This window comes from Cyprinodon variegatus, unplaced genomic scaffold (assembly GCF_000732505.1).
Source record: "Cyprinodon variegatus isolate N-32 unplaced genomic scaffold, C_variegatus-1.0 Scaffold250, whole genome shotgun sequence".
Lineage (NCBI taxonomy): Eukaryota > Metazoa > Chordata > Actinopteri > Cyprinodontiformes > Cyprinodontidae > Cyprinodon > Cyprinodon variegatus.
In genome coordinates, this window is record NW_015150703.1 from 295670 (window position 1) to 306687 (window position 11018).

General features: G+C 42.2%; 1 protein-coding gene across 1 annotated transcript in view; it reads right to left on the reverse strand.

Annotated features, from left to right (window-relative positions):
- The window catches only part of gatsl2 (GATS protein-like 2), a 24774-nt gene that overhangs the window by 9404 nt on the left and 4352 nt on the right, over window positions 1–11018 (reverse strand). The window contains exons 2-3 of the mRNA XM_015382141.1: window positions 3080–3150; window positions 382–575 (exon numbers count right to left, since the gene is read on the reverse strand). Of these exons, the coding sequence (XP_015237627.1) occupies window positions 382–575; window positions 3080–3150 (265 nt within the window). The remainder of the gene's footprint in view (window positions 1–381; window positions 576–3079; window positions 3151–11018) is intronic.

Below are 11018 nucleotides of genomic sequence, written 5' to 3' on the forward strand. Positions count from 1 at the left end.
TGAAAGCAGCGTTACTTTACCAGGAGAACAAAAGGCTTAAAATCCTTCATCTCAATCCAATCTTGTCCATTCCTGCACCGTTCTAGCCTCTACGGTAAAATCTAAACACCTTGGATGGTTGACCCGAGCTTATTGACATTCAGTACCTCTCTGATGAAACTTATGGATTCTACCTTCTTTCCAGAACCCTGAAACTTTTCCTCAACTTACTTATTTTATAAATTATTAAGCAAACACTGGCTGCCATGTTCAGAGTGAAACAGCTCCTTCAGAAAACACAGGACCAGACCTGCAGGGGTTCCGACTTCGTGAAGAAAATCTCTTAAAGCAGAGGCCCTGCAAAATCATTCAGAAGGCACCTAAGCGGGTCCGGAAACTTACCAGGATGAAGTCAGTCTGATACGTTGACAGCATGAAAACAGAGATGTTGTGGTCGGCTAGTGGAGCGATGACTGATTTAGCGATTTTGGTGACTCCGATGGGTTGTGAGCTGGAAGCGCTACCGCCGCCTGACACCACGTTGAGGGCCAGCCATGTGGCATCAGCGACACTGATGAGATTTGACTGCGGCAGCTCTGAGGAAAAAGGACAGACAGCAGAGATGTTCACTGTTTCAAAGAGAATCCAATGACTGGCAGAAGCTTATTAAATAAAATTAGATTCCTGGTTTCCAAATTTACTAAATACTGTATTTTTATGTCCTCTGCAGATCCAGTTGAAGTCAGAAGTTTGCGTTCAGCTTTACCTTCAGAAATGTGGGTTTTATATAAAACCCATTTTCATATAAAAAAACATTTACGTTTTCAGAAATGAGTTCTATGAGTTGTAGTACTTTAAGAGAAATCTAAGCAATCTCCAGTCCAAGCCCAGTTGTTCAACACTGGGTAGGTGCCGGTAGGTACCAGAACTGCTCGGGGCCCCGCCCCTTCTTATGACGTCAACATATGGCAACTCCACTCGTACATATAGGCCGTTTCTCAATATGCGTTCTTGAGCGTTCTCGTGTGCTCGTGTACTCGTGACACGTCATCAGCCTCAGCCCGAGTACCGTTCCAATTCTCAAGAACGCCAGATCGAGAACGCACCAAATCCCCGGACGTTGTTCTCGCCCCGCCCTCTTTATCGAGCATGCATCAGAGCAGACTTGTGCGTTCTTTGTTCACCGGAAACAGAATTTTTTCAGCTTTGTTATGAATCAGGTTAAACTTCATCGGTCAATAGACACGCTAATGCTACAGATGCTACCGACTCGGCACTGATGCTGCGTGATGTTATCGTTGTCTGGGCAACCACAATGTTCTACATCATGTGGCAATCTTCAGCCAATCATGTAGGGCAACATCACTGGTATGAAGCAGGACCCGAGCAGATCTGGTTCCTACAGCGGCGCCCGTAAACAACGCCAAGCAGCTTTAGTTTATGTTTTCTGTCTTTGGGACGAAACAGTTCGAGCTTTCAGGTGTGAAATTCATGTTACGATAAAATTCTTCCGAGTTTCTCAGCACTTATGGAATTACAATATTTTCGCATTTCTCCTTCTCTGTTGTTTTCCCTGCTGCATTTTTCTGGCCGACATAAATGCCCAGTTAGGATAACCAAATGCTTCAAGGGATTTCCTGACATGTTTGTGATCTTTTTGTTTCTCCTCTGCAACTGAAGGAACATTGTCAGCCTGGTAACTCAGAGTTCTGATAACAGAAAGCTTGTGTTCAAGAGCAAAACACAAATATAGGGATGAATCTGTATGTTTCCAGTAGGCATTAAGATTTCCAGATCACAGACCATGGAGGACAGAAAAGGCGACATTTTATTTTTGGTATCCCCTCCTGTGAATTTGACGTTTCTGTCCAGTTGATGAGGTTTGCGAATGTCTCGCCTTCCTGGGTTTGGATATTGACCTAAATGTCATCCAGATATCTGAACCAGAAAGTCAGTTTTGTTCCTTTGCAGTATTTGTCCGAGTGCTCTGCTCTCCACAATGTCTAACCTGAATGCTGCCAGTATTTTTGGCTTTTAGAACTCAAGTTTTTTTATTTCATTTTTGCTCAAGATGTTTATTTGCCACGGTAATGAATATCAGGCAGACAAGGATATTTCCATATAGATATATACGTAGATTTAGGAAATTTGGGGCCCTAGACAAAGACAGCCAGGGGGCCCTCTGAACTGAGAAGGCAACACATAAAACAGAGGAGGAGAGTTTAGTGTCGGAGGTTGGGATGAGTCTCCTCCGTCATCCATTTTTTATTTAGAGGAGGAAAGCGGGGACGAAGATGTTGTGGAAGAGGACGCCAGGGCGGCAGAAGCTTGGTTTGGAGTAGAAGGCTTCCAGCCGTACATGTTTTAAGTCAGAATAATTTGACATTTAAATATGACTTCCCTACGAATTTATAAAAAGGACAAAACAAGCTGATTTCCTGGTATTTGAGCAGCTGATTACCAGTTTGAGGGGAAGTTGCCATATTCTGATTAGTTAGCTAACTGATTAGGGCAACCCTAATGCTTTTATTCATCTTCTGCATGATAGAAAATCTCATATTACTAAAAGCTGGGGGAAGTTTCAGAATAACAGCAGATGTCTTCCAGAAATCAAGTAGATAATCATTAAAGCGGCTTAGAATCTAACGCCTCCTTCATGATAACAACCCAGGACCAACAGGCCTCATTCTCTCCATGTTGGGGTCAGAAACGTGCGTCCCGTTTACCTGATGTCATCTGACACGGCTTGCTTGTGTTTCAACCCCTTTTCTTAGTCCAACAAAACACACACAGGCAGACTCTGAGGCACCGATCAGTGTAAAATACCTGCAGCAGTTATGCAACACACAGCATGTGGTCTCCAGAGTAACCACGGAGGGTCACGGTGGAAAAGGCAGTGTAATGACATGGATTCATTCACTCAGCCAACCACAAAGAACGGCGAGCGCCCAATTGGCCTCCCATCTATAACCACAAAGTGTGCTCAAACAGTGGCAGCTGAAGCCGCGGCGGGGCTGGGTGCAATCAGAGAAAACACGATGTGATCCTTCCCTGCAGCCCAATCTGTGGTTGCCACAGCGATCCACGGCGAGGGGCTCACCTTTAAACCCTTCCTCGTCCACGATGATTGTGTAGTCCTCTGGAGTCTCTGTCAAACTGAAGAACTTGCATCTGGAGGACGGGAACAGAAAAGAAAAAAACGTAAATATTGGATAAAAGGAACTTTAGAAAATCTTCCTCCTTCGTTACATTAATTCACCATAAAACCTCTGCTCCTTTAGATATTTGTAAAAATTATATAGAACTATTCAGCAAAAAAATGTACAAAAAAACTGCAATAAAAAAAATCATAATTTTAAGCAGGTTTGAAAAAAGAACTGTTCTGCATCCAATATGGACCCCCCCAGCAGCATGAAGGGGGGGGGTCTCAGCTGTTAGAAGAATGTCAGCGATCCAGAAACACTGAGAAATATTACGGTAAAATGATTCAGATTTTATCCTGTATTTTGGTTTATTCATCAACAGTGAGGTTTTTACATCTTTAAACTTCTATGTTCTCCAACAAACTACTGATAAAACTTACCTGATGATTTGATAGCTGGACTTTAGCCTCATTGACAGTAATTCCTTCTTCTAAATGATATATTTAACCAGTGAGTAGTTTATTGTCAGATCATAAACAGCTGTGATAAAATAAATAAGATTCAACTATTCCTGTCAGAAATTATATCTCTGCTAAAACTGTTTTGGTGACATTTTAACATTTCAGCTATTTGGGATTTATATAAATGACAACAAAGCTGAAGAGTAAATAGAAACAGACTGTGTCTGAGCGTCCGTCCTAACCCTTCAAACACTTTATAGAGCGGGGAATTTATAGTGAACTTTATAGTGAACTCAGTTAACCAACCGACCGGACAGATGATCACTACTTTTCTCTCCCCGTTGCTCACGTGACTCTGGCTTCCAGCTTGGCGCTTGCACCATCTTTGTTCTCACTCCCAAACTAAATCCCATGATGCTTTGTGAGGAGAGCTCTGGCAAAGGATTCTGGGATATATATGCTCGTCTAGTGACCATGGCCGTTTCTAAATTGACAAGAACGCAAGGACGCACTCATGTCCTCGACAAGTATGTTCTTGAGAAGAACCCAAGAAAGTGTGGACTCGTTAGCCCTGGCTGCTGCAGACGGGCTGACGTTAGCCCTGGCTGATCAGTTCCAACCATCTGCATCTCCAGCTCCCTAATGCAGACTAAAACTTAGTTTAAGCTCAGAAACCAGGTTGTCTGTGTGTGAGTCTCAGGCAATGCAGATATAACCCCCCCCCCTCCTTCCGCAGACACTCTGCTGCACCTCCCCAAAACTGTAGGTGACCGCAAACAGTGCCGCAGACAGGAGGCATCTGATCGGTCAGTTCTACACCTGCTCTACTCTATGCGTATTTCCTGTTTGGTTCCTAATGGCAGAAACTCTGGCCGTAGTGCCGTCCACAACGCCTGGCACAATTCGGACACTATTCCAGACACCGTGCAGGACGCTAGTTTGTAGCTCTGTGTGACGGTCTGTTGGTTTGCACACGAAGCCAAAACACGCAGCGCCACGGTCAGTCTTTGGGGAACACTCACATGTGAACTGTGTGTCAAGCAGCGACAGACACCCAAAATCCTAGGTAGTTCCTGATTGTCCCTCTTGCATTGTGGCGTGGAATAACATAGCGCAGACCATGCTTCAGAATTGGGAATAAATTAAAAAAATATCTGCGACTAGCTAACTACGGCACACTGCTGCTGGAGAATAACCAGGCCTTAATCACCCGAGTGACTAATTGCCTGCTGAAGTGAACAGGATGAAGGAAAACAAGACAGGTTTTTACTTTCTGGACCTGGATTAACAACCACTGCATTTTTCCAACAGTAGTTAAAATAAACCTGATTAAGGTGGAGCCTTGGTTCAGGTTAAAGTCAAGACCTAATAGAGTATAATACTTCTGTCTCCTTGAACCCCAGTGGGCCTCAGCAGATGGCCGCTCACACTGAGCCTGGTTCTGCTGGAGGTTTCTTTCTGTTCAAAGGGAGTTTTTTCCTCTCCACTGTCGCTACAAGCATGCTTAGTGTGAGGGATTGCTGAAGAGTCAATTAGTCGATGCAATCAACTGCTTTTCCTTAGCAATAAACTGAATTGAAGACTTTGGTTAAACACGACAGGCTGGAGAGTTAGCTTAACTCGCTTGAGTATTTCAGACCCCCCCCCCACCGGCTTCATTTTGATTGAGCTCTCATATCCTGAGTAAACCTTTAAATGAAAAGCACAAAACATAGGAGAATTTTAAATAAAACAAAAAACATTATTCTATTGTGATATCTAACAGCGTCAACAACACAGAATCAGGACATGTACCAATTTATATAGTTGAGCAACCAGTTGATTTTTCCCACAGTGTCTAATTTAATAAATGAATCTTTTTGGTTTGAATGGTCCTAAGAGTTTTTATAAAATTGTTTTCAGGGAGATTTGTTAACTTTTGGATGAGGAAACAACTAAAAAAAAAGCAGAGATGCTCCAAATAGGTCCTTGAAACGGCAGAAAAGCTGCACTGCCTCAACATCACAGTCCTGCCATAAGCCTTCATTCTTCACTGGCCCGACGCTGAATATTTACACTTTATATTTGGCTGAAAGGTGTGAAGGAACAGAATGAGATCAGACACAGAGGCTCTAACAGGTCAGAGCCGTGTTTCCTTTTTCAATTAGATGAGCTGTCGAACGTCGCTCTGATTTACAGCTTGTTTTGTGGAGCCGGGACATTAAGACAATGAACGCCGAGGGTCGTCTCTCAGCTCTGGGCAAATTCCTCCTCCTTTTATCATATTAATGTGAGCTCCGCTTAGAGACCTGACACAAAAGAGGACAATCGCTGCAGAGACACACAATGTTCCCCTCAGGAAGAAGCCATCACTGCACGACTTGCGTAACTCACATACAGGGACCATGTTATGAACTTCATATGGAGCCTATAAATTATTTCTAACCAACGCACTAAAGAGGAATAAATAGCTCAGGACCAAATTAACACAGTCTGTAGAACGGTAATTAAAACTGTTCATTTCTTACCTACATAAGGCCTCCATCAGGTTCGCTAATGAAACTATAAATACAATTGATTTTCCTTTAAGAAAAGTCTATACCAGGGGTAACCAATTAAATCAGCGGGGTCCGAATTAGGAAAATCAACCATAATCTGTTACTTTAAACAGAATTTAACACTGAAATAAAATTTGGTTTTTATGCATCCATGTTATACATAAAATTTTTAAATAAATATAAAAAAAAAATAGAATACAGGTCCTTTTCAAAATATTAGCATATTGAAAAGTTCATTATTTTCCATAATGTAATGATAAAACATGAACATTCATATATTTTAGATCCATTGTACACTAACCGAAATATTTAAAGTCTTTTACTGTCTTAATGTGGATGATTTCGGCATAAAGCTCATGAAAACCCAAAATACCTATCTCACAAAATTAGCGTATCATGATAAAGGTCTGTAAACGAGCTGCTATGCACCTGATCATCTGAATCAACAATTTAACTCTAAACACCTGCAAAAGATTCCTGAAGCCTTTAAAACTCCCAGCCTGGTTCATCAGTCAGAACCCCAATCATGGGTCAGACTGCGGACCTGACTGCTGTCCAGGAGGCCATCATTGACCCCATTGAGGGAATGACACAGAAGGATGTTTCTGAACCAATAGGCTGTTCCCAGAGTGCTGCTGCATCAAGGCGCCTCAGTGGGAAGGAAATAGTGGCAGAAAACAAGAAGAGGAGACCGGACCCTGAGGACGATTGTGGAGAGCCGATTCCAGACCTTGGGGGACCTGCAGAAGCAGTGGACTGTAGGGGTGTAAATAATAATCGTTTTGTATCGATGCATCGATCCAACAGCCGACGATCCGATGCATCGACACGTCCGCACGAGAATCGATTCATGTTTTTTTTTCCCTCCGGTCTATTTTTATCCATTTGCTCCTGGGTGTAATTCTCCCTCCCGTGCTGCGGTGGCGCTAAACCTATTTTGCCCACTCATTGCACTGATTATGTGCAGTATTTTTGCATTATTTTTGATGCAACTTTTTATTTTGCTATTGTTTCTAAAAAACAAATAAATTCATAACGATATTACAGCTTTCATTGATTTATTTCAAACTTGAAACTTTGTTTAGCCTGTAAGGTGTAAAAAAAAAAATTTTACAGATTAATCTAATTGAATCGTATCGTGGTGTATCCTTGAGTATCGAAAATAATCGAATCGCTGGGTCAGGAAATCGATACTGAATCGAATCGCCATGATGGATGTGATTTACACCCCTAGTGGACAGAGTCTGGAGTAGAAACGTCCAGAGCCACCGTGCACAGGGGTGTGCAGGAAATGGACTACAGTAGGGGTGGAACGGTTCACAAAATTCACGGTTTCGTGGTCACGGTTTTCGGTTTGGTTCGGTATATGTTGATTGTTACACCGAAACCCCATAAAGTTTAATGAAATTAATGAACAAAAAAAAAAATGAATGAATTGCAATTATTTTTAATGATCCACTGAAACCCTGGATCATTTCTGCATGTTTTGCTGCTTTGAATTTAATCATCTGGCGCATGCCCTCTACCATCTCCAAGGGACTCAGAGCGGAGCGGACGGGAGCCACAGTGGAGGCTGTAGGCTTTGCTTTGAGCAGCCGGTCTGGAGCGCAGCGGGGCGGAGTGCTGACGGAGTATGAGGGATTTCGGGGTTAGCCTGACATGTTGGTCGTGTTGCTGTTAGCATAAACAAAACGTGTTGCACAATGCTTGCACACTGTTGCACTTTTATCCACAACTTTCGTTGATTGCTCATCGTAGGTCACTCTAAATGCAAAGTGGTCCCATACAGCAGACCTACAAAGTGCTGCTGGCGCGTCTTCCAACTCCTGTTCTTTCCCACTCGCCATACCCACACAATTCTCCACAACAACGGATTTTTTTCTGCTACACCCGGCTACGCTGCTTCGCTTCTTCTTCTTCTTGTTTACTACTGGTGGTTGGCTTTGGTCGCAGTACCGCCACCTTCTGCTCTGGAGTGTAAACGCTTCGCCTATAAGAAAAAGGAGCAGCGCATGAACCGAACGAAACACACGCGAACCGAACCGAGACAGTCGAACCGAACGGTTCGGACGGTTTTCATAAACCGTTCCATCCCTACTGTATCTGGTGTTTGTCACAACGCGCTATTATCCAAGTCATCTTGAAAACATTCTTCTTCCAAATGTTGGCTACATATTACGGGTTTTTTCTCTGGCCAGAAGTTCGATGGCAAATCCTCCCTCTTCAAGTTGGCGATCCAACGACCAACCCGTCCGTGGAGGATCAGGAATCAGAAAGGTGGAATAACTCTTTTCTTTCACTTTTACCCGATGTATTCCAGCATCCAGCTGCCATGCACGTGGGCATTGTCAGTTTCACTATAGCTCTGGTGAATTTCAATGGTGAAGTCCTCTGGAAATCTTCAATAATTGTTGTTGATTGCAGATGTGTCTAGTAGTTCCCATTGATTTAGCTTGTAAAGCGGGGAGAATGGCGCTAGGCTTACCGCACCGTGACGTCACTGCTGGAAGATGGCAGGAGGGAGGGGCTACTATATTTGAGCAAAAATGGCCGCTCCCAGACTCAGTGATTGCGACGAAAAATATTGTTTTTATCTTTTTACTGAATTAACTCTACATTCATTAAATCACTGCGAACTTATTAGTTTTAGGTATACCGTAAATCCTCTAATAAAAGCCGGGGCCTTTATTTCACTCAGGTGCATCTTGGTCCAGGCCATTATTGGAAGGAGGCCAGAATTAGAGGCAGGCCTCTATTTTTATTTGATCAAAACAGACGATCAGTGGAATGAATAAAAACAGATTGTGTCTCTTTGAACCGATAAAATACCAGGTTCATTTATTGAAAAAGTACAATTACCATAACGGTTTACAGAACATTATTCAGACATCTTCCAGCAGCTGCTATTTTTCTGCACGGCAATACGAAAAAAAGAAAAAGACATAGAATGGAATCTTGGCCAAACAAAGTTTTAAAATAAATTAATGGAAACTGTTCTGCCATCACAGCCGGTCATAAAAACCAAACAATCCGGCCTCCTGTCTGCAGCACTGTCTGCGCTAAGGATGGGAATTCCCAAGCTAATGGATTGGATTCGTTAGCAAACACTGCCCCCCTGTGGTACTTGCATGTTACTATCAGAGGTTGCTGAGGACTGCACAGGAACATCGTTGGTTCCAATTATAGCCCCGGCCTGTATTAGCGTCCGGCCATTATTTACCCCCGCCGACAGCAATTATTAGAGACCCGGCTGCTAATGGAATACAGGCCAATATTAGAGGATTTACGGTAAATAATGATCCATTGATTATTCCTTGCTGACCGGACTTTTCTTTAACCCTTTAAAGCCCTATCCAAGAATAAAACAAAACAGAAAATTGGTTTGAATTCCTAATTTGGCCTTTTAACAAAATATGCAAAAAGAAAAAACAGAAATACATTTTTGATATTAATAATTTATTACTATGCGATAAGTCAGGATAATTTTTTGTGTAGTCTTCTACTGGCTGTTATCAGGTATATCTGATTGTGAACAATAGGATTTTGAGCAAAGTTTTTACCATTAAATTATGCAAAAGGTGTCAGACGCAAAACATTTCAGAAACCGTATGTATCAAATACGATACATTTGGCATTATAGGGTTAAAGATATGCCTTTAAGACAAAAAACAAAAACAACTTTGCACAACAGGAGACCAGAAACTGCTTCGTTTTCTCAAAAACAATGAGACTGAAAGTGCGTTTAGCTTGGAGTTGTAGCTGAAGTGTTACTTTGGCAAAAGTTTTAATCACCGATGTGCCGTTTCCGACCTGCTGGAGAAAAACAAGCCAGAGGCGCAATGAGGACGCATTCCCATCCTGAGGCGTTATCGAGTGATTTCTGCAGACATGCTGACATTCATTTGGAGTCACGCTCCAACCACCTGACAGTTATCAGGCCCTTTATCTTAGAGGCGCTTCTCTCTCTCCTCATCAGTGGTGGATGGGCCAGGATCCACTTCAACTATTTTATCAATATCGAGTATTTAACCGTGTTTCTGATTGAGGGAAATTAATTACTGATTACTGGAAGTTTTTCAAATAAAAAAATTAATAAAACATCATAAATAGGAGACATGGTGGGGGGACAACAGAGGAGTCAGCAGCAGAAAAACATGGGATTTCTATTCAAAGAAAAGCTGCAGGGTGAACTCTTTCCTCACATCAGTTTGATGAAGAGGATTATGAAATCTCCTGCTGCAGAGTTTCCATTGTGTTCCTTCCAAAAGGAGCATTTTTCCACCACTGAAACCCTTAAGATTTCACTTTGTTCAATGGACTTAAAAAGAAAAGATTGGCTAGATTTCTTTTGTTGTTTTCTTTTTTCTTAACTGCAAATAAAAAACAAACCTACAAATCAGTTTCTGCAAAAAACAGACTGAATGTTGTTTAAAGATGAAAGAAAGGAGAGGCCCATCAAAGAGGAGTCGCTCCATGGTTTGTGCCTCAAAGGAACAACAGCGAAACCAAATGAAAAACAAAAGTAGGGAAACAACAAAAACCTCAGTGTGATCCAATAAAAACCTCAGAGCCTCCAGTCAAATTATACAGACTTATGTAATACTTTCTGGATGGCTGCCAGCTGCATGCATTCACTTAAAAAAATGGCCCAAAACATCAACTCTTGTTTGGGAAGAAATCGAACAATAAGAACATGATTCAACCAAACAATTTGCAACCCGAGTTTATGCACATATTCAGATAGTTATACTGGATATATAAACCTGATAATGTCCAAAGTTTAATTAGACGGATAATAGAAACATTCAAAAACTAGGAGTTCTTTTCACCAAGCGCGTTCACGACTCTACGGAAACCGCGGCAGACCAAACCAGATGAAAGCGCGCATTCAGTGTCTG